This window comes from Canis lupus, chromosome 27 (genome assembly GCF_048164855.1).
Source record: "Canis lupus baileyi chromosome 27, mCanLup2.hap1, whole genome shotgun sequence".
Taxonomy (NCBI): domain Eukaryota; kingdom Metazoa; phylum Chordata; class Mammalia; order Carnivora; family Canidae; genus Canis; species Canis lupus.
The window spans coordinates 7,377,835-7,401,911 of NC_132864.1; the positions used below are offsets into that span (position 1 = coordinate 7,377,835).

Sequence of the window (24,077 nt, forward strand, 5' to 3'; positions counted from 1 at the left end):
CATGCAAGCACAAGCGGGGGAGGGGCAGAGGGAGAAGGGGAGCAGGGAGCCAAATGCAGGACTCGATCCCAGGATCATGACCTGAGCTGAAGGCAGAGGCTTCACCGACGAAGCTACCCAGGCGCCCCATGGGCTGAATTTCTATTTACATTTTTACTGCCAACCTGGCAGCTCCCATCTCTGAACTTAGTACTGCTTCTCTGTCTTCATCTCAACATACTGCCTGTCATTAGCGATGCTTCACAGTGGGTGAAGTTTAGTACTCCATTTGAGGCAACGGGTAATTAAACCAACTTTTTTTTTTTTTTTAAGATTTTATTTATTTATTCATGAGAGACATGCAGAGAGAGGCAGAGACTTAGGAAGAGGGAGAAGCAGGCTCCATGCAGGAAGCCCAATGTGGGACTCAATCCCGGAATTCCGGGACTCATGACCTGAGCTGAAGGCAAATGCTCAACCACTGAGCCACCCAGGTGTCCCTAAAGCAACATTTTCAAAACAGAAATTGTAATCGAGTCATGGGATCTATTTATTCTGATGATTATTGTTCACCATTAAAGAGAAAATCAGCAACAATGGGGGGAGGGCTTTCCCCAAATGAACTAAGGGTTGTGATGACCCCAGCTTAAAGTACCAAGAGAATACTTAGAAATTCAGCAATTAGACTTAACAAACAAAACAAAAGGTAACAAATACCACCTGCCCAGTTACTGCCATCCAGCAGCTAGTCCCAGGGCACAAGTACCTGGTGCCCTCCCTCCACACCTCTGCCACTTTTGAAGCTGAGTGGCTGCCACGTACTTGGGAAGGTAAAGAGGCCCTGACCTTCCCACAACCCCATCACCATGTGATGAGCTGTGTTCTGCAGGGAAGGAGTAGGCTTGGTCATGACCCTCATGCAGGTCACCAGCAGCCTGGGAAGGAGCTGAATTAAGCCATAGTTATGCCTCCCCCTGCAAGCAAGTGCTAGTACCAAGCTCAAAGATGTACCATCTCGAGAGATTTATGGGCCATGGCTGTTCTGCATGAACAGGATGATGGTGATGAAGGGGTGGTTCGGAAGGTCTAGGCAGAGGCCTGAGGCTCTAGTCATGCGAACAGAAGGGCAGGTACTCCTATCACTTGCTAAGGGACAAGAGTGCATCACCAGCCTCTCCAACTACCCTGGAGGGATTCCTGCTACACGGCAAGACAGGATTCAAGGACTATAGAGAGAAGTATGTCTTGTGGACCCATGATAACAACTGGGCTGCCAAACTATTAACGGAAATAAGATGTTTGGACAAGTGCATTGGAAACCTGCTTCCCTACTTGTGTAAATACTATCTGTGGGGGCAATGGCCCTGTCTGCCCCCTTAATCCATGAATTCCAGAGGAAGTGCTCTCTATCTGAGCAGGAGACAGACCAGGGTGTGTCACCTCCCTGGTCATCATGCCACATTCAGGAAGAAGCAAGCTGTTCAGGACTTCCTTCTTAGTGGGTGATGAGGGGAGTCAGGGGCTGCAGGCAGCACAGTGGGAGGACACAGCTGGCCAGGGGAAGCTGTACCTGGAGATGAATCCTTGAGACACCTTTTGAGCCCCGAGTGAGCTATACCACCCTCAGAGCTCAGAATGTAAGCCCCTCTCTCTACTGGTTTTCCTTAAGCCATGTGGGGGCAGAAACTGACTTGTGAAATTAAAGCCTGACCAGTACAGCAATCCAGACTTTCAAAGCACTAGAAAATAAAATTAATACCCAATTCACTATTTACTCTGTACTTTGTGGCAACAATGGAAGCATTCTGTGCCTGTGCTGTCCGTCCACTGTAGTTAGCTACTGGGCACAAGTGGCTCCTGGGGCACCCGAAATGTGGCTAGTATGACTAAGGACCTGAATTTTGAATTTTATGTAATGAAAAAAGATTTTACCTATTTATTTTAGAGAGAGAGAAAGAGTGTGCATGCACATGCACAAGCTGGAGTGGGAGAGGCAGAGGGAGAAGCAGACTCCCCGCTGGGCAGGGAGCCCAATCCAATGCGGGGCTGAACCTAGGACCCCGATATCATGACCTGAGCTGAAGGCAGGCATTTAACCAAATGAGCCACCCGGGCGCCCCTATTTAATCTTTATTAAGTTACATTTAAATTAACCATGGGTAGCTGGAGGCTACCATAATGGACAGTGCACCTTGAAAACAACTCCGCATAAATGCTATTTCTGGCTTCACCAGAGTCCTTATTGCCTTGCTAACATGAATGGCACACACAAGCACCCTGGAAGACAGAGTTTGCCTGCGGCTCCACACCTCTTGCTCTGGTGTCTGAAGATACCTGGCCGAACCCTCTGTACATGTCATCAATGAGAGGCTGATGGAAATGTCTTTGGGGGGATCAGTGGTTTAGTGCCGGCCTCTGGCCCAGGGCATGATCCTGGAGTCCCGGGACTGAGTCCCACATCAGGCTCCCAGCATGGAGCCTGCTTCTCCCTCTGCGTGTGTCTCTGCCCCTCTGTCTCTCTCTCTGCGTCTCTTATAAATGAAATGAAATGAAATGAAATGAAATAAAATAAAAATAAAATAAAACAAAATAAAGGAAATGCCTCCAGGAGGCATAGCCACTGGCGTGCATGCTGACCAGCACCAAACGAGCAGAGCTGCCTTTCTGGGATGGGATATTAATATCCCAGCAAAAATGATCAAAGTACAAACCACCACGGGAGAGGGGAGGACACAGACTTGATCTGAGTGGCGTTTGGGAGAAATCAAAGGTGAAATTTTGGAAAATTATGAGAGTATTTAAAAACTTACTCTGCCTAACTTACGGATATTGGGAAATGACACTAGTCAGTCCTTTGATCACAATGAAGTATTTGCCAACAAATTAGCACAAAACTGACAACTATTATGGCCTGCTGGGGGAAAATGAATTGCTCAAAGCAGATGAACATGTACTTTAAAACACAATCTCATTTGTGAAATGACACTACACTAACTACAAAAATGAGGCAGTTCTGCATAGGTCTCCAGATTTTACTGTAAGTCTGAGATTTCAGACTTTGAAGCGCATCCTCTAATACTGCCCGTCAGCAATGTGTCCTGCCTGCATGGCAGCTCCTCTTCTGAAACGAGCCCACAGCCAGGAGCAGAGTGCCCATGCTTTTCCTAAGACGACGCTGCATGTTCTGTGGGTGGGCACCTTGGTCTTACCCAGTCATCTATGTCCACACAGAATGCAGTCTTCCTATGGAAATGCTCTTCCTCATTTGTGTCCCACTCTGGTTCCACCAGACAGCTGCTGCATCACCATGCCAACTGTGCCTTCTCCTCCAGACACCTGGGTACAGGGCTGTGCCCACCTCCACCAATCAGAGGTCCTTGGCCCTGGAGGGCCCCCTCTACTTTGTCACCTCTCAGCATTATCAAGGTTCCTCAAAGCCCCGCCCAGATCCCCTCTCCACCTCCCAAGGCCCCAGGGCATCACCCACACTCCCATCTAGTCACAGCTGCTGTGTGTGCTGCAAGACCATGCTGGTGGACACATGTGATCGTGTAGTCACTGGATAAGAAACAGGCTTCTAATTTGTCTTCCAAAGGGTCCTGGCACCTCAAGTACAATAGAAGCCAGATTGATCTTTGTTCTCATTTCCTTGAGAACTCTTGCTGGGCCTATAAACTTGGCATCATTATGGATTGTTAACCTCAACAAACTGCTGGTGTTTAAAGGGTGTCCTGAAATGAGCTGTTCCTTTTTATTATTTATTTATTTTATTTTTATTATTTTTTTTAAATGAGCTGTTCCTGTACAAATGACCACATGGTAACTCAAAGGGGCTCAAATTTAAGACCTCTGGTTTCTCTTCATTTTGGATCAAGAACACACACCAAAACCACAATGTGTACACGGATTTCTAAGTAGTACTCACATACATGCTTCTCTGTATCTCACACACTGCTTAACAACGTATGGTCAGTACCTGTCCATGTTGATGAACACGCTTTAAAGCGTCACATAAGCTTGTGCCTGATTATAAGATGCCCTCTCCTCACATACAGTGGGCAGAGGGGACAGAAAGGGTCAAGGTGCAGGTGGAGGCTGGTGTATTCGCCAGGTAGCCTTTGATACAAGGGTAAAGGTGAGGGATCAGGTGGTTTGGTACATGCTCCTCAAGCTGAACTAGCTGCAAGTGGGATAAGCCACAACAGACAAAGAGGAAAAGCTTCTATGATACTGGTCACAGGAGAGTCAGGTAGACAGCCAGGGGAAATGAGGGTGGCTACGAGAGTAGCCCTCGGGGGGCAGGGGCCAGAATGCCATGCAGCCCATGAAGTCAGTCAGTGTCACCAACAGCTACAAACAGAGGCAACACCAAACTTCCCAACCTGTCAGACCGACAAGAATCAAAGGCTGCTGACAAATGGGGCTGGTAGGGGTTTCATGGCCCCCCGGAGACAGACAAAAACTTCTATAATCATTTTAGGGGCTAATTTAGCAGCGCATGAAATTTTAAAAGCATTTCCACGGTCAGGGATTTACCACATGGACACACACACTGAAGTGAGTGCACAGGACACAGGAACAGACTAAAGCAGCATGGTTCTAGTGGTAAGACCCATGAACAGCTTGCATGCCTACCACAGACTGGCTGGCACAGGGCTGACAGCTACTTACTCAATAAACACTCAAGCGCAACCCCACCATGGATAGGAATGGGCTCTGTAAGAGGTGAGAAGACCCGTATGCCAGAATAACGCACAGGATGTGATCCTATTATTGTGATATTTTAGTCTACCCATAGAAACTGATGGTTTTCCCTTGAGAATACCCAAGAAATAAAAGGCAGCATTCACATACAATGGAGCATTCTTCAGCTTAAAGGATGTAGTGAGAAGTGATGTAAGCTGGTCCCAGAGGAACCAATACGGTCAGGCTCCTCATCCACGGGGCCCTGAGAGCAGCCAGGCTGATCGGATGGATAGCATGGGTGTGGGCGCCAGGCGCTGGGTCATCAGCAATTCAGGGGGCAGCACCTCATTGGGAGGATGAAGATGTCCTGGAGGTGGATGGTGGTGGCTGCACATGATGGGAGTGTATTCAGTGTCACTGAACTATGTGCTTAAAAAGGCTTAAAGTGATAAAGCGTACGTATGTTTATTTTACACAAAAAGCCCTAAAATAAGTAAGATATCGGTATTTCCATAGGAATTGTAAAACAAGAACATACAAGCAGGGAAAACTGCCTCTCCCTCGCATGTGAACGTTTTATATCATGTGCATGCGCTGCATTAACAGAAGTGAAAGCAGATACTGCTGCACCCTGGGGCAGATGAACTGCAGCAAGTCCTGCCAGGATTTGGGCCAGGCCTTTTGAGGTGTGTCCCCACGCTGCCCTCCATACATACAGCTGCTCACACAGACCTGGGGTGTCATCCACTTTTGCTGACTGACCCCCTTTTCCTCATGCTGGGCACGTGGAGGCCAAGCCCCAAAAGCTCTCACAGCCCCATGCATGCCAGAATTCAACACCCGCAAGTGAAGTGCGCACAAAACATTCCACGAAGGCAGGGTAACCTGTCTCCAGAAGCTGCTTTAGGCTAAAATACTCGGAGGCTGAATCCCATTTATGACAATTGCCAATGTAATTAAAAGTATTTTTGTTTCAAAGCAATTAAAGACATTTATTACCATCTGTTAACTACTATTGTGTTTTTGTTGAAATAGTTTAGGGGCTACAATCTTTCCCACTAGATATGCAAGAAGACTGATCCAGTGACTTCAACAAGAAGCATACACACTCATTTCTACATATTACAGATTCAGAACACATGCCTGAAAACAAAGACAGTGGGATGCCTGGGTAGTTCAGCGGTTAAGCGTTTGCCTTTGGCTCAGGTCGTGATCCCAGAGTCTCAGGATTGAGTCCCACATCAGGCTCCCTACATGGAGCCTGCTTCTCCCTCTGCCTATGTCTCTGCCTCTCTCTCTCTGTGTCTCTCATAAATAAATAAAATCTTAAAAAAAAAAAAAAACCAACAAGGACGGGAGGTGCCATCTATGTATCAACAGGGAAAAAGTGAAGTTGCAGCCTATCTGATGTTTAGGGAAATAATTCTGGTAGCTGTGAGGGGTAACACAGTAGACTGGGGAAAACTGCGTATTAACGATGAACAATTCTGGTTGTGATCGAGTTTTCATTCAAACACAACACTGTTGGAGATCCTTGGGTGGCTCAGCAGTTTAGCGCCTGCCTTTGGCCCAGGGCGCGATCCTGGAGTCCCGGGATCGAGTCCCGCATCGGGCTCCTGGCATGGCGCCTGCTTCTCCCTCTGCCTGTGTCTCTGCCTCTCTTTCTTTCTCTGTGTCTATCATGAATAAATAAAAAAAATCTTTAAAAAAACAAAACACAACACTGTTAGGAAATACAGATGTGACCACATAATATAATGGTTACATACGTCCATATGCAGATGTCCACTACCTACACCTCTCAGCGCACAGACGGCATCAGAATAGTGCAGGGACACACAACACCCACTCAGAGCCCCCCTGCCCCCAGGAGCCATGAGCATTCCCTTGGAGGTGTGTCTGACTCTGCCTGTTCCTGATGGAGCTCCAGACCAACCTGAGATGGGAGACAGCAAGCTTGGCCTGCAGCAGGAGGCAGGAGCCCGGCATGCAGGGTGCTGGTTCCTACCTAACAAACAGACCTAGTGGCCACCTACAGCCCGAATCCGCAATGAGTGATGGTCCCAGACTCTCAGAATCATCACTGTGATCAAAGTGAAAGAGCATAGCCCCTTCTATGTTACAGGGCAAGACCACTGCAGGGCAAGCTGGGGACCGTGGAGAGGCCTTGTCCTGAGCCCAGGGGTACGGGAGGAAACGTGTATGGGGCTAAGTGGACTCCCTTGCTCAGTAAGGAGCTGGGAAGGCTGGTTCCTTGTCAGAGAACGTGGCCGTGAACACATTTTTTATAAAATTTTTTTCCCTGTGAACACATCTTACTTTGCTATTTAAGTTAATTACTGATGTTCATACGGACCCAAGATATCAGTGCTCTGGCAGAGCATGTCCCCAGGCGGATGCACGTTCCTTCCAGGGAAGCCCTCAGAGGCTGCCGTGGGGCAAGAGAAGCGTGCCAGCCCCATGGGGGAAGAGCAGGGCCTGCTAACATCCTGCACCTGGGCCAGAGGCACCCACCCTCACTCGCTTTTACCTGGAATGCTGATGTGGATTTTCAACTCACCTCTACATTGAAAGGATTTTCCTCAACTTTTCCGATTTCTGCTTCTGGCAGAGGATTTTTTAAGGTTTGTAAAAATAAAGCTGCTTTCCTTTTACGTTCAGCCTGAAGCTGTTTCTCCTTGGATTCCTTAGATGCCTGAGCTAGCTTCTCTCTGGCAGCAGCCGCGAGTCGGTCCTCCAGCTTTTGCTTTGCTTCAGGAATAAACACAGAAGAAAGTGAGGTTTAGAACACGTGGTATTTTATAAACACCTTGCTGTCTTAATTTTCACAGGCATAAAAGGGTCATGAAATATGATGCAGTTGTTCTAAAATTTCAGGATAATCAAAGTGAAATTTGAGAGAATTAGTTCAAAATGTATATTATTAGTATTTTTAATATTTCACCTTCAAAATCAGTCAGAAGGTTGATGGGATTCCATACCAGGAAGAGCTGGAATCATGGAAACCTCAGGGTGGCGCTCATCAACATGCAGCATAAGTACTCCTCTCTGACAAGGAATGCTGTGCTACAAGTGTCAACTCCAGATCATTCGACACATTGCTCAGTTTAGACTCATGCACAGAGCTGAGCCTGCTGAGAGGGCAACTCTGCACAATGCCAGGCCTGAGTAAGGCATCCGTCTATAAATGCTGCTTCATTCATGCATGCACATACAGAAAGAGCATACAGACCCAGGAAGAACAGATGTGAGCGGCTGAGGCTGGAGTTAATGAACTATTTTAGTGCAGAACAGAATATGTTCTGGGGGAGGGGTGGGAGCCTATGGGGCGCCTGTGCACATACCGCTGGTGGTGCTGGGGGAAAATGGTGGGCTGGCCAGGACCCATGAGGAGAGCCCCAGCCTGGAAACCAGCTCCTGCCCGTGTTACGTTGCAGGGTCTGATGGCTCACAAAAGGGCATGTCCTTGTCTGGTACAGGATCTGAGCCAGGAACACACGCTGAGCACTCCCCCCAAGGCTGCTGTCAGAGTACAAAGGCCCCCCACCCTCGATAAAGGCACTCTCGGCAGACTCATTTCTGTAGAAACCACGTGCCAGTGTCACTGCATCTGATGCTTAAGGAAGAGCAATGCTCGCTGCTCTAATAGAGAACTTTGCCTGAACCCCCATGGTCCTGATGTCCAAAGGCTGGGGCCAGTTCAGTCCCTGTGCTGCTGGCTTAATGTGTTAATCTCGTGTTTACGCTCTGTTGTTCTTTCAAGAAGGTGAAAATGTATTGACAAACCTTGTTTTGCTTCCAGCTCCTCCTGGGTAAGTTGAGGCCGCTTCTCCTCAATTACCACACAGGGTGGGGCGACTGCCAGGTTAGTGTTTGTAGTACTACTACAACTTTCTTGGCCTTCTTTGCCTTCTTCATCATCATCACTGTCATCATCTAGCTTAACACGATTTTTTTCCAGGGGAAGCAGATCATTTTCTTTGGCCTTGATTGCAAAGCTTATTGGAGCAAATGAAGCTGAAAAGAGTGAAAATGGTGATACAGTTTTAAATATGTGGAAGCACAAAGCAGAAACCCTCATAGGCCCCACCACACACAGGATCATCAGTTGGCGAGGTAATGTCCTGAGACGAGCCACATGTCACGCAGAGGAGGTTCTAGAGAAAGTGAGCAACACCTGTGTTGTCGAAGTGGGCTGTTTTAAATGCACGCTGCATGCAGGGAGGCTGGGCTGGCTCACTGAGGGACCCCATGCAAGCCTTGCCAGGGACGCAGGTGCTGAGTGCAAGTCAGGGTTGCTACATTTGTAAAGGGTCAATTTTCACTGGGGTTTTCCTTCTTTTTCTGGGCTTAGCATATGGCTGAATTTGCATAGGTCAAACAGGCATATGACGCAACTCCACTAATGAAAAGGTATTTCTAAAAAATCCCAACTCTGTAAATACTCTTTTCAAACAAAGGAGAAGTTACAGGATCCACTCCTTCATTCAGCAAACATTTTAAGGGGCATCCACTTCTGTGGGGCATCGTGTCAGACTACTTTATGGCTGTCACAAACTTTTAGGTGGTTCCATGTTCTCAAGAATGCTTGGAAATTTTAAGAGAAATACAAAGGCCCAAAGGGAAACAATCTTCTTCCCCAACCCTTCATCCGCTCAACACTCACTCCTGAGTCACTCACTCCTATAGACACTATGGTAAAGGTAGTTGGTAATGATACCTATTTGATCATATTACAATATTTTACTTTTAAAAACCATGAATTATTGTTTACGAAGGATATTCAAGTAAAATATAGCGAAGAGAAATTTTAAAGTGCGGCGCAAATCAGCTAACTCTGAGAATGTAGGAAGTAGGTTCTGGGTAGGTGTGCTCATCACACGACGCAGTTTTTGTACATGCTTGAAACTGTCCCTAAGAATGGCAGCTCTGTGGGTGACCACACGTGGGGAGGGGTATGGCCCAGCTGGCCCCCGAGGGTCCTACTATCAGCACTGTATGGCACCACAGCCATGCAAGCCTTGTGGTAGGTCCCCACTCCAGACCTCTGACATACAATGACGTCTGTCCACAATCAGGTCAAACTTGGGACACCCAGATGCTAAATGCTGGGAAGGGCAGAGCTGGAAAGTCAAATGGAAGATCAGCTCTGTATTGCCTGCACAGTGTTGTGCGCTGCTGCACAACAAGCTCTGCTCAGAGACCACACAAGGGTCACAACACAGTCAGGAGAGTCCACATTAATCACTGTACTGCGCTTATGTTAAAAGCAGTCCTATCTTCTGCAGATACACTAAAACATCTACGGATGAAATGCTACAAGGTTGGGGACTCTGGGGGTGGACTCAAGCTCAGTCCTGGGGCTGGCTGGTGGAGTGGGGTAGTGTGCTCATGACAGCACACTGCTTTTGCACATTTTCAAATTTTCTATGAGGAAAAAGAATTAATAATATTAACCCTTTATTGCTCATAGTAATATGAACTCTTTAATGAACACAGGATCAACTGAACTTAAAGGTGAAAAAATTCACTTAAATGTTCATTAAAATAGCTCATGGGTTTGGGGCTACAGTATTATAGCTCAACACAACTTGAATCATTCTCAAAGCATCTCTTCCTCCAAATTGGAAAAATCAGCCATCAATAAATGCATCATTTAAAACAAAAGCTTCTGAACATGTTCTGTGCTAACACAACACCCATATGGACATTTGGCATTATGCAAAACACAAAGCCAAAGAACAGTTACATGATGCAGACTCTAAAGCAATTTGGTAATGGAACGGACTAACAGGATAACCCATGGGCCTCACCTCACCCAACCTGCAGCCTCACCAGGGATGCTGTCAGGCTCCCTGCTTGCAGACTGGGAACCAAGGCTACAAGGCCAAGTAACTTCCAATTTATTTGTTTTCCACGACTATTGCTGAAGGTTTATTTCTAGGAGTCCTTGAGCCCTGTGGTGAGTACTGGACTGGACGCTGGGCTGGGCCACATGGGTCCGGGAGCGAGGGCATCCACGTGTAGTGGCCAGGCTTCTAGGGACCGCGTCCTATGCTTGTAAAGACAGTGAGAGTCCTTGCTGCCCTGAGCTTCTACCTCACTGAGCATTATGTTGAACTTCACCAAGTTGAGAGGCAAAAACCCAGCATTTTGTTAATGAAGAGATTTTAAAACTGTATTTACTTTCTTCCTTTGTTAGGGATCTTCCTGTGTCCTGGGTCTACTAATTTTCTGCTGCACTGTCTTTTTTCATCAGCCAGTGAGCTCTTCCTACAGTGTGGACACTCCCCCTCCTCCTGCATGTGAGCAATCACCAACATTTTGACATTCGTCATTTAATTTCATTCAGATTCTGCCCCCGTCAGACCTCCTACTCTTTCCTTAGGATTTATGGCTTCAATTCTTACAAAAAAAATTACCTTTATTTTCTTCTATCTTTGTGGTCTTTTTATTTTATTTTATTTTTAAAGATTTTATTTTATTCATGAGAGACAGAGAGAGGGAGAAGCAGGCTCCATGCAGGGAGCCCGACATAGGACTCAATCCCGGGACTCCAGGATCACGCCCTGGGCCAAAGGCAGGCGCTAAATCGTTGAGCCACCCAGGGATCCCCACTTTGTGGGCTTTTAAAAAAAGATTTTATTTATCTGAGAGAGAGAGAGAGAGATTGAGCGCGCACCAGTGATCGTGAGCAGTGGGAGGAGCAGAGGGGAGGACAAGCAGACCACGCACTCAGCACAGAGCCCCATGTGGGGCTCAATCCCAGGACCCTGAGATCACAACCCGAGCTGAAATCGAGCTGGATGTTGAACTGACTGAGACCAGGCGACCCTTCATGTTTCTTTTTACATTTAAATACATAACCTGTCTGGAACTATTGTTGTCGGGTGTGAGGTAGAAGTCGAATTTATTTGTCCTCCATAAGGGAGGGCCAGTTACTGTTGCCCTGGAGAAGCTTCACCACTCACGCTGTGGACACACTGGCGCCTGCTGGATGTCCGCTGCTAGAGAGACGGGTGGTTTGTCTGCTCCTGCCAGGGGTGGTGCCCAAAGACTGCTGCTAAGCCTGGGGCTCCAGGCTGCCTTGTGTTCCCAAGGGGCTTTGGTGGCACGGGCTCCTCTTTCTCTCAGGAACAACCTCGACCCGACACAGTCCTGCCTGCCGCCTGTGTCCCAGGATGTCGCTGAGCAGTGCATGCTAAGTTCTTCCAGACCTAACATCTGTCATGCTACCTCTTCCTGACATAGTTTTATCAATTTATACTTTCCCAATTTTTTCAGTTATTTTCAAATTCATACAAATTTAGGGTTATGTGTATTGTTCTCGTGGACTTGGAAAATCTGATTTTCCTCACCCATTGTATGCTATATATTTCCCTGTGCTTCTTTCTGGATCCAGGCTGCACAACAGAATGTGCCATAGGCCTCTTCCTACATCCCTGCTGGTTCCTGCTTTGACATGCGCTGTTCACCCTCTCCTGTGTTCCTCAGACTCATTTTACACATAAACATACAAGGCTAGGTAAGTTTTTGTTTGTTTTCACTGCATTTGATAATTTTTACGTGAAATATTCTCACTAGGAGTGTCAGGCCAGCCCAATCAGGTAAGTGTGTGACTCTTGACCTCAGGGTTGAGTTCGAACCTCATGTTGCATGTACAGCTTACTTAAAAATAAAATAGAGGAGGAGGAGAAATACTCATTAATCTCACTTTTTCTAATTATTTTGGAATGTTGATGCATCGTAAATGTCTGTGCCCAGAGCATCCAGAGTACTTTTCATTCAGAATTTCAGAAACACCTTAATTATCTATTACTATAGATAGCTACTTTATGCTACAAATGTGGGTCTGATTTGCCAATCTGCCTTTTCTCCAGCTGGGGGACAACCTGCCCATTTTTCTCCCTGGATGCTTCCCCGTCACCTCTATCTCCTCCCCTGGAAATCTGAGAGCAATCTTCAACTTGTCTCCTCATCTGGTGTGATTTTCAGGCTTTCGCTGTATTTGACCATCTGGAGACTGTTCCTAGGCAACCTGTGTACATGTTAGACTATCAGCTGCAGGTCCTGGCACTCAGTCACGCTGCTTCCCAGGCACCCATGTGCTTGGAGGTTCAACTCCGGACTGTCCCAGGTGTGGCAATTGTCCAGAACCACGGGCCGGATCAGGCGAGATGGCATGCTGCTGCCAAATCTCAGGCTCTGAGCGGAGCAGGAGGGAAGGTGGCTGTGTTGTCTCAGTTGCCGTTGTTGCCAGATGATTGTGGCAGTGTGGTGGCGGCCCTGGCTGAAGGGCAGCAACCCACATGCTGCCCTCTGGGTGCTCCCGCTGCTCTGGACTCCCACCTGTCCCTCTGTTGCTGTTTGGGGGTCACTACCACTGAGTCCCAAAGTGTCCTTCTCTTCTCTACAACTGAAATTCCAGGTGAGCTGCTTGTTCTTCTCTAACACAGATTGTAAGTACCTCCCTTACATCTGCAGCAACTGATTTTATTCTCTATTTATGATGTTCCTTTATTTCATTGAGAGTCTGCAAGTGTCCAGGAAGGGCGAGAGTTTCATAGGTGCGCTTAGGTAAGTCCTGGAATGGGAGGCTCAAAGATTCTTTTGTGGTCTTCTGATCTGAAGAGTTTCCCAAGTCAGTCATCCATGGGGCTGGTCTGGTTACTCCACATCACCACCCTACAAAGCAAGGCCCCTCGATGGAAAGCACCGGCACTTCTGCAGTCGCTACCTCCTCCTATCCCGTACTTGTTTGCCTCTGCCTCCCTTCTCCTACAGCTCTATGTGCTCCCATCAGTCCCAGCAACAACTCTAGGTGGTCCTCTGTGGGGTGTCCTCACAAAGTCACCAGCTGGATACAGTCACTTCTCTGATCTGGCACCTGAAGAGGACCAAAGACCCTGAGCCCCACGACCTGGTCCTGGCTGCCTTCCAGGGTGTTCCCTGCAGGCCCCCACCCCCCTACTACTCTGACCACACTTCCTGTGTGAGCCTGCATGCAGCTCCGGCCGCGTGGGCTCTGCCTGGGATCGCAGCCCTGTCTTGGGGTGTCTGGGACACTCTCAATACCACCGCGCACCCCTCCTCTCCATAGTTTCTCATCCACACCATGTGGGACTCGCTGCAGCTTCATATGTATGACCCAAACTGACTTCCCCACTAATGTGCCCCATGCCAGCTCCCCTACCCCCACCACCGTTTTTTTTTACTGTATTGGCTCTTTCTGTGTATACCTGTCCTAACAGATGAAAAACCCCTTCAGAGAACATAAAAGGTGACAAAGTGGAGGCAGCAGAGCACAGCCTGGTCAAGGGCCTCAGGACACAGAAAGACAACTATCTCACTGGTGACTCTGCACATGACTGTGGCTTCAGGCACCCCAGGAGGTATGAAACATCCTGTGCAATGCGTTGAACGTTTCCATTAAACTTGGTAGAACAGACCATGAAACAAAGGTATACGACGAGCTCATATCCAAATGGCCCCAAATTCCAAATTAGGAAAGTATCACGAGGGAAGCTTTATCACAGCAACCTCACAGAAGTGGTAACTCCACTTCCTGTGGTTAGGGGCGCCCTCCTCCATGACCTGACATAACATCTGTGAGGATGAGATGGGCAATGGCGTACCTTTGACCAGCTTCCCATCTGCGACAGTCTTACTGGATGACGCCTCCTTCTTCCCTGTGGGGCCGCCTCTTCCTGCGTCAGATGAATCTTCACACGCACCTTCCTCCCCACCGTCACTTGGCTTTTCGGGAGCAGATTCTGCAGGAGCCTCTTCTGGTGCTGACACAGCCTAGAGATTAAACGTGACTATCAATGGCTCTGTTAGAAACTGCATGGGGTCTGTCACAGACAGACTTCACTTTGAAACTCAGGCTTGCCACCTTCTGATATAAGACAACAGAGAGGAGCACAAGGAGGTTTCCCCTCTGGAAGGACAGAATGCTTCTAAAGGCTCTAACACCGTCTTGGGGACCAACCACTCACTGTCTTTTCTTTGGAGACAGATGCCTGAGAATCCTTTCAGAATATCAGATCATGCCCATCGCCTGCACATGAATCATTTTTATTTAGTCTGAGCAATTACAGATAACAATCTGAAGAAAGCCACTGATAAGCAAGGCCTACAACATCTACCAGAATAGGTTTGAACAAAATGTCAGGCCCCTGAAGGGAGTGGAGCAGGAGAAAGTATTACAAGGACAGGAGGAGCAGCATCCAGCAGGTGTTAAGAGTCCCACATGGTAGCGCTGCATGGCGGCGGTCTGCCCCCAGGATAAAAGCCACACCATGGACAGCGCTGTGCGGTGCCAGTGTTAGTTGTGAGCACACACACTTCTATTTTATGTACAGATGTATATCTTAATGCAAAAGAAGTATGGTACATGGCCTCCACTAAAAGCTGTTAAAAATTAGCCAACCAGGGATGCCTGGGTGGCTCAGTGGATGAGCATCTGCCTTCGGCTCAGGTTGTGATCCTGGCATCCTGGGATTGAGTCTCTTATCGGGCTCCTCGCAGGGATTCTGCTTCTGCTTCTCCTTCCGCCTATGTCTCTGCCTCTGTGTCTCCCATGAATAAATAAATAATTTAAAGACAAAAATAATAGCCCCGAAACATCAAATGCTTAAAGAGATAGGATTCTTTGTTTAGAACATGCTGATCATCAATGAATTATGAATAGGGATAAAATTTTCAATAAACCCCAAAACCAGGCTTCAACTCTGAGAGGTGCGAAAAGTTATAGAGAGCGTCTGCTGGGCACATCCCTCCAAGACATAGTAGAACCAATGAACTGTTTGCTATGTCCTGAGAATAAGTACAAACTATTCTTACACCTATACACCAGCCAATACTGAGGATCCTGGTCTCCCAGATCCCTGCAGATACCTGTGCACTCTCACCCCCTTCCTTCTGGAGGAAGAACTGCTTCTTGAACTCATAGTAGGCATTATACTGGTGCCAGGGCTGCAGGAACTCGAACCTAGGAGCAGAGATGAGGACGAATCATTAACGCAGACACGCATGTGCCAAGAGTAGCAACCAGGGCTACTACTGACAGCTTGCTGCAAGCAGACACCGTACACACACTCTCCAATGACAGACTCAAGCCCGTTACCACAAGAGCTGTGTGCGCAGTAGGATGGCTGGATCCTACCCACTCCTTGGGCAAGGGAGACTGAAGCATGGGGAGGTTAAACCGTTTGTTGGTGGTCACAGGGATCCATGCAACTGCTGAATGGCTTATACCTGATGCATGGAGCGCTGATTACATGGCAGACTTTTCTCCCCTTGCTTCTTGTTTTGTGTTTGTTTATAAACATGTATCTATTTTTTTAAACTATTTTTCTATCTGACGTATATATCATATAGATTTAAGTTTTTATTTTCAGCTCATTTGGTGAACATACAGTGTCATCTTAGTTTCAGGAGTACAGTGTAATGATTGAACACTTCCACATACCACCAAGTGCTCGTCACAACAGGTGCACGCCTTCATCCCCATCACCTGCTTCACCCGTCCCCACCCCCGCAAATGGCAGATTCTTGAAAAGCATGAACCCAAGCCTTGTTTTAGATAGCTTCATCGTTCTTACTTCAACAAAACAAAACCAACAAAAACACACCACACAACTGTAAGCAATTCATCATATAAGCTGTGCTGACATAAACAGGGAGTAAAAATGATAAAGAACTACGTAGCTAGACTACAAACAAGCTTAGTACAATGCATATGCGTACCCACACACCCACATTCTGTTCTCACCTTTGGTCATTTTTGGCGCGAACGCTGGTCTCAAACTTAAGGCCATTCCGAGCCACGTATTCTGCGAGCTTGTCAATCACAGGCTGAATGTCGGGGGGCGGGGGGATGATGGCCGCCACGGGAGCAAGTGCACTGCAGAGAAGGGCTTCATCACACTCACAGGCAGGGACCTCCTGAGACTGCCAGCAGGTGCACCAGTGGAGCACGCTACAAGAGGGCTCTGGGTGTCCCAGGCCACCCCAACACGCATGCGCGCACACATACACGCACACACATGCAAGGAGGCTCTGAGCATGTCTTCAACTACAAACAGCTCATCAAAGTCAGTTCCTTGAACAAGCCAAAATATCATTGCCAACAGTGAAAATGGGGTTTCATGGAAAATGAGACTTAAAACCGTGGAAACAGGTTTATTTTCCCCCTAATGTTTCCCTCCAGTTATAAGCCAATTCTTAGAAGCAACCAAGAATAAGTTACTTGTTGATTTTTTTTCACGTTAAAACAGAGAACGTGGGCAGTGCAGCTCAACATCCTCACCTCATGTCCCCTTTCTCAGCACGGTCAGAAGGTGGGTCACCATGCAGAACACCCATGTGTTCTGTCAGATATCAACCACAGGCACCCAGAGCCCCTAACAAAGTGCTGACAACATACCTACACCACAGACCTCTGGATGCTGGGGCCCAACCCTGCCCCACTGTGGTTTTTGTTTGACATTCAGCTGGTCTGGTGGCCAGTCCCCATCTGCCCATGGCTTCTGGGAGTCAATTCTATGGACTTTATAAAATTCTACGTTTCCTACAAGTAACTGCAGCTTCATTTCACCCTGATTTTACCCAGTAGTGCCCAACTGAGACATCAGCACGTCAGAAAGCCCAGATGTAGGGGGGTCAGGCAGCATGGGGTGCTAAGGATGCAGGGGTTATATGGGGGTTGTGGGGCACTAAGGACATGGGGATTATGGGGGGTGCAGGACGGTAAGATGTGGGGGTTATGGGTGGTAGTGGGGTGCTGAGGATGCAGGAGTTGGGGGTGACATGGGGGTGCTGACTGGGAATTAATTTTCTAAGTGTTCATGTCATGACAATTTCAGTTGCACCATCAACTCTGTAACTTGGGTATCTGGATACTTAAACCCTCAGGAAACAGAGACCCTCCACGAAACGCAAACTGAAGACCCTGAATGAGAGTAGAGAAGTGCCAGGCAATGGGAAGAAGTGAGCGTACCTTGTGGTGATGGTGGAGGTCACCCCACTACTCGTCTCTGCTGTGGTTGGCGGCGGTGGGGGTGTGGTCCCAGGGGGCGGTGGGGCAGTGGCCGTCACCCCAGCAGAGCTAGGCACAGCCACACCAGCAGGCAGGGTGCTGTAGTAAGTGGCCACGTCGACCCCCGGTGGGGGGGGTGCCAGGCAGTAGGTGCCATCTGGCAGCATGTAGTAGCTGTAATACATGGCAGCCACGGTCGCTGTGGAAAGACACGTGCAATGTCACTTCTGTGCATCTGCAACTACACTGTGTTCTATATTTCTGATACAAGAAAGGCTGCCCACCAGACACGTGATGTGGAGGAGCCAGGCAATGTTGGGACACCCCTGGGGACAATAGCAGTAAACATGCAGACAGGAGAAAAGTCTTCTCCAGCAGCAGCTGGCCACCGTGCTGATGAGCACGCATGCAGCTATAGTGCTCTGCTCCTTTCCCAGTTATCTTCTGGGCGCTGCACTTCCTTTGGGTGACACTTCCCTTGTGTGCGTGCATCTGTAACCAGCATCCTGGCCCCGCAATGCGTGGCAGTGTATTTACCACATCCTCACGGACACAGGCCATTGGGTGGCTTTGCCGTCACAGACAGCAATGTACAATAGCTTCCTGTGTAGTTTGGGCCCCTGCAAGTATCTGCAGGGCAGCAGCCCACTGTTTCAATAATTAAAAGTCCTATAAGCTTATTTGTTTTTCTTTTTTTTGGAAAAATTCAAAACCAGCTAAATCATGGGAGAACCAATGATCCAATTAAGAATTGTGGATATGCAAATGGTTCTGACTACATTGAGATTTAATTTCCTTTTTGTTGGAGAACGAAAAAAATCTTTCCAATTAATGAATTTTATTTTGATTTTCAATTAGTTAACTTTAAAACAAGAACATTAAAAAAAAAAAATAAAAAAAATAAAACAAGAATATTTAGCAAGAGCAGATGCTTCACCCTGACCCTGGCTCCCAATAATGTGTGCTACACTGGCAAACAGCAGTGGGACAGCAGTATGAGCAGCGAGGCCCCAGTCTTACCACCTGAGGGTGGAACCAGGGACCAGTGAAGTGGCTGCAGGCCCACCCACAGCTGCTAACAGCTCGCTCCTTGTTACCTGCATGTGTGAACTCCCAGCTTGTTCTCTCTCAATGTCACATACCAGCCATGGCTACATATTCACAATGGCATCCTGAGAGTTTATGGTAAGACACAAGGTCCCCACAGAGTTCTCAATCACATTGCTGCAGGAGGGCGGGGACCACCTGAAACCGCTGGCTGGAGGCAGAGGCTGAGGCAGTGGGGATGGCAGGGAAGGTATGTTCGCTCTATAGCATGTAGCACGCAGCGTTAGTCGGATGGACAGATGGATGCACCGGTTCCAATGGAAGCTTTTCCTCACCAAGCGAGGCGTTCACACACAGCCTATGCCTGTGACGTACAGCATCCTCCTTGTAGGAATGGAACTGCAGTTCCCATGTACCCGCCTTTAAGCAATCAGGCTACCAGAGTCCTTCTTCTCAGTCCCTAGGCAGAGCCACCCCACAGATAGGGAGACGATGTGGCCTCGGTGAGAACAGAGCATAACCCTGACCTGCCTTGGAGAACAACCTGTATGTAGTCCAGCGTCTCTGGGAGAGGGGGTGGGACTCCTGTTACTGCCTAGCCCAGGGTGTCACATCTCGTGGAAGGACACTCCACTCCTGTCAGTCCAGATAGTCAGTCTGATATCAAGCCAGAATACACTTTAAATCACAGTCACAACCAGTGAGTCACGTGAACTCACAAGAACAAAACAGCTTAGAGGTTTTGACTAACAGTGTATGTCAGGCAATTGCAATATAACGCATTCTTCATGTAACAGAATAAATGGTTTTCAAAACCAAGCATTGTCCCTTTGAATATATTCATACGCAGATTAACCATCAGTTCATAGGACTTTCCTGAAGTGACCATCATGCTAAATCAAAACAGTGTTAAAGACAGCACTCCTGGCAAGATGGCAGATTATCTCAGGAATCCACCCTCAGAATACTGGCTGAGGGGCACTGGCTAAGACAGAGCAGAAACTCTGAGTGCTGAGCTTACAAAAACAGAAGGCTTTGTTGCCAGGTATGAAAATAAGACTGCACACCTGAACCTAAATGCACCCCAGACCTAGGCTGCCCCAGGACCACAGTAGGAGGTTGCACGCAGTGGGAGACCCTGACCTGGCATCCCCAGCAGGCCTGCACAGGCAGCCCACTCCACCCTCTCAGACAGACATGCGGCGAGCTTCTAGCAGAGTCTTCATCACACTCCACAAAGGCAAACAGGAAATTTCACAATTTCCATTTATCTAAAAAACAATGCTGACAGCCACCCAATGTCACTGTCTAGTGAGACGTGAGGAGGCTCAATGGCCAGCAGACTTGTTGCTATGGAATGCAATGGGTTACTCTGGGGCCCGGGTGTGACAGTTGACGGTGAACCACAGCCCGTCACCCATGCCTCGCCTTTCCCAGAGCCTCTGGGCTTCACTCCCACTCTGGGTCACCTTGCTCCCTCACTTTTGACGCCAGCACATCCACAGTATCTTCTATATGCTGTGTCCTCCCCCTGCCCCTCCAGCTCCCTATGTTTGACTGCCAGTACCTCCCCCACCTAAGGTCTGTCCATTCTAGGGGCCCCTGCTTGCACAGGGCACTTCCCTGCAAACAGCAGTGCCACGGCACTGCTAGCATCTGAGGTTTCCAGTGTATGGCCGGCAGTTGCCCAGCATTAGTAAGTGAAGCCAGCTGCCAGCAAGGCCTGTGAGCCTTCCCAAATACCCTTGTGCTAAGATATGCGGGCTCACTGACTCATCACTCTTATTATAGAGTGAATGCACTTGAAGCCACAGACCCTTTAAAATGACCATCAGAGTGCAGTCACTCAGAGATTCCCACGAACACCAGGTTTTGTGCTTCCTTAAGCTCATCATCACATTTTCATGACAGGGTGCAAAGTCCCAAAGGGCTCCTCCCACTCTCTTTACCACTGGGCTTCCGTGACATAACACACCTTACTAGGGTTGCTGTACTCCGGATTTTAGGTTGAATTTTTGAAAGATGAGTGGGTTTTACAAGAAAGTTGAATGCCAATGGCGTTACTGGCATCATGAGCACCACAAATACCTACTCCAGATGAATCCAAGAAGGAAGTTCCAATAGGCATCTATGTTTTTGTAAGGGCAAATGTAGCTGTTATGAAAAAAATCAAGCTGCTTCAGAGTGTAAAGCACATCCGAGTGCACCTCCTTCTCAGTTCTGCACCTGCTCAGAAACATACAGCGCGACGTAACACAAGGTCAGATAAACATGCCTAATTACCGTCCAAACCCCTTCTATTCAACTGGCTTTCCACAAAAATCAGAGCCAATTTGCTGATATTTCATGCAATCTTAATCTCATATAAATTTAACTCCAAGAAGGGAATCCTGGTGCTTAAAGGGTTCTTGTAGATCGGGGGGCTGGTGAGCAATCCCTTCTGTGTAAAGAGCCAGTTTGGAGAAGACAAATATGTGTCTGTATTAAGAACGAAAATGCAGGGGGATCCCTGGGTGGCGCAGCGGTTTAGCGCCTGCCTTTGGCCCAGGGCGCGATCCTGGAGACCCGGGATCGAATCCCACGTCGGGCTCCCGGTGCATGGAGCCTGCTTCTCCCTCTGCCTATGTCTCTGCCTCTCTCTCTCTGTGTGACTATCATAAATAAATTAAAAAAAAAAAAAAAAAAGAAAGAAAGAAAATGCCTTTAGCAAATGCTGTGGAGCAAACAATTTATCTTAAAAAATCGATCTATTTTATTCATACAAGATGTCACAACGAGGGAATGTGACCAATGGAGCGTCTGTGAGCGGCAGCCATGAATGAGACAGCTGCCAGGCCTGCATGTTGCTGCCCTACCTGTCCAAGCCCAGGTGAGCACCTGGCCTCTGGGCTGCCTCCACCGGACTAGCAAATGGCCTCCCCATGCACCTGAGGGACCTTCCGTCAGCTTAATGGCTTTAAGTCCTCTCTGTGCTTGAGGATTCCAGAAGTCCTATCTCTAGCTGAGTTGAACTTATCCACAATGAACTGACCATTCCACACCCCCATTGGGCCATCTCCTAAACGATTCACATGGGCTCGGGCCAGATCAGGATCCCTGCCTCCTCCTCACACACCTGCTGGCTCAGGAGGTGGCTGTGCCATGCCTCCTTCTGGTGGGTCAGCTGCACTGTACACTCCCTCCCAGACCCCTGCTCTAAGGCTCCAGGAGCCCTGCCTGGACCAGACAGAGCTGCTCCTGCCTGGAACCCTCTTATCTCTCCCCACCCAGGGCCCAAGCCAAGTTCCCTGCCTCCTGTCCCACTGCTCCTGTGTCCCATTCTCCTCAGGCCCCTGGCTTGGAGGGCCTCCCTGACTATGTCCATGATGGAAGAAGCCTTGTCCCAGCATGGCACAAGCACAATGCCAATCTGCTAGTGACTATGAGTTACATGCACAAGGATAAGAAGTGGAATGGTGGAAGGCTTCTCTGCAGCAGCAAGGGCCACCATGTCCTAGTGGCCCAAACCTTCCAAAGCCCAGGGACAGTATTCAGTACACAACTGTAGGCCTGTTCAAACTACCTACCATATGCAAGAGCAGAATGAGGGCATTGTCAAACATTCTAGAACTAAAATATTTGTGTGGATTTGAGACCTGCACCGTATAGCCCAGGGGCGATGTCAAGTAGGCGGGGAGGCTGGGGCTATAGATGCAGATCTGTATTGATAGTATGTGGGAACATTTCCTAAGAATGCAAACAACAACATATTTAAGACCTGGATTTTACCAAAACTGGTCTTTGCTATAACTTTAAAGCCCGTAGGGCTTCTATAAAACAAACAAACAAACAAACAAACAAAAAAACGAAATGAGGACATTCATATTCAAGTAAAGTCTCTCACCAACTCTGGGATAGAGCAGGGGCTTGCAGGTGTTTCCAAAAAGAGCCAGACGGTAAGTATGTTACTACTCTTTGTGGGGGCATGATATAGATACTCAGAGAATAAGAAAAAACTAATTCCCACACATTTTTTAATGAATTTTGGATGAAATTTCAAATATAATAAAAATATCTGAGTGGGTTTTTGGGAGGAGACGAATACAAGTATATGAATGGCAAGAATGGAACTCTTCATGAAGAATGCAGTGTGTCCCTCCCCCCCCCACTCCATGCACTGCCCACCTGGCAGCTTCTGGTCACCCTAGCTATGCCAGCCCCTCCTCTCCACAAACTGGAATGTTTCTGTTTTCCAAAAGTCAAACTTTTCTGAAGGGCTGTTTAGAGATGCTCTTACAACCTCAATGCTTAATAACTTCAAAACTATTTTCAAGCCTATGAAAAAGTCACAGGAGTAACACCGGTCCTCACTCCCCACCATTATGTGGGCTTTCCTGTATTCCCTTCCCTTCTGTGACCATATGATGAGAGATTTCTGACATGGGTGGATTCCATGGAGTGGATGGTATGCATATTCCCGAACACTGGGGTGGGCGGGCCTGATTTCCCTGTAAACGCCCCACTCTTCACCACCACAGCAGGACCACAGCCAGAGAGCCCTTCCCGGGTAGTCACCTGCTGACAGACCAGTGGAATAAGTCACTTTCGTGGTGATTTCACTATATAACATAAGACTCTGTAAGACTATCCCTTCTGCTGAAAATAAACCTTAAAAAAGGTTTTCATCAGCATCTAAAGATTCAGATCCTGGTCAGTATCAATCTCACAGGCAGCCTAGTTGACTGGAGACTTTTTTCTGCTCACACTTAAAAAAGCTATGCTCTCTTCACACTGAGGACCTTTACTCCAGGAGAAGTCAAACACTAGGCCCCAAGAACATAATTCAACAGTGATTTCTAATATTATTGAGGTTTGTATTCCTCTCATTCACTCGATGACTGCTCACCCCAGTCCCAAGACTTCCAGCTTTGCCTCATGGACTTGGACCATCTGTGCGAGTTCCTGAAGGGCCCCTCTGACCACTGTGTTTCAGGCAGGGTGCTGATCTGCTGGCTCTCCAGAATATAGAATCTCATGTCCTGGGGAAACCACAGTCAAGCCAACAATCCCTACTATGCTAAGTTCACAGTTGTGTTTTTACACCCAGTCACCCCCACCCCCTGCCCACCTCCCCTACAGTTGTGTTTTTAAAGCAAAAAAAATTTTTTTAGTACAATTGACACACAACATAAATTAATTTCAGGTGTAAAAAATTTTTTTAAAAATTAATTTCAGGTGTACAACATAATGATTTGGGTGCCTGGGTGGCTCAGTTAGTTAAACATCTGCCTTTGGCTCAGGTCATGATTCTGGCATCCTGGGATGGAGCCCTGCTCAGTGAGGA

At 47.9% G+C, this 24,077-nt stretch overlaps 1 protein-coding gene across 3 annotated transcripts in view; it reads right to left on the bottom strand.

The window, feature by feature from the left end:
* Window positions 1-24,077, bottom strand: part of SFSWAP (splicing factor SWAP) — a 69,835-nt gene that overhangs the window by 21,686 nt on the left and 24,072 nt on the right. For all 3 annotated transcript variants that reach the window (XM_072802097.1, XM_072802098.1, XM_072802099.1), the window contains exons 8-13: window positions 17,669-17,906; window positions 16,442-16,573; window positions 15,565-15,658; window positions 14,301-14,469; window positions 8,452-8,682; window positions 7,226-7,416 (exon numbers count right to left, since the gene is read on the bottom strand). In XM_072802097.1, the coding sequence (XP_072658198.1) occupies window positions 7,226-7,416; window positions 8,452-8,682; window positions 14,301-14,469; window positions 15,565-15,658; window positions 16,442-16,573; window positions 17,669-17,906 (1,055 nt within the window). The remainder of the gene's footprint in view (window positions 1-7,225; window positions 7,417-8,451; window positions 8,683-14,300; window positions 14,470-15,564; window positions 15,659-16,441; window positions 16,574-17,668; window positions 17,907-24,077) is intronic.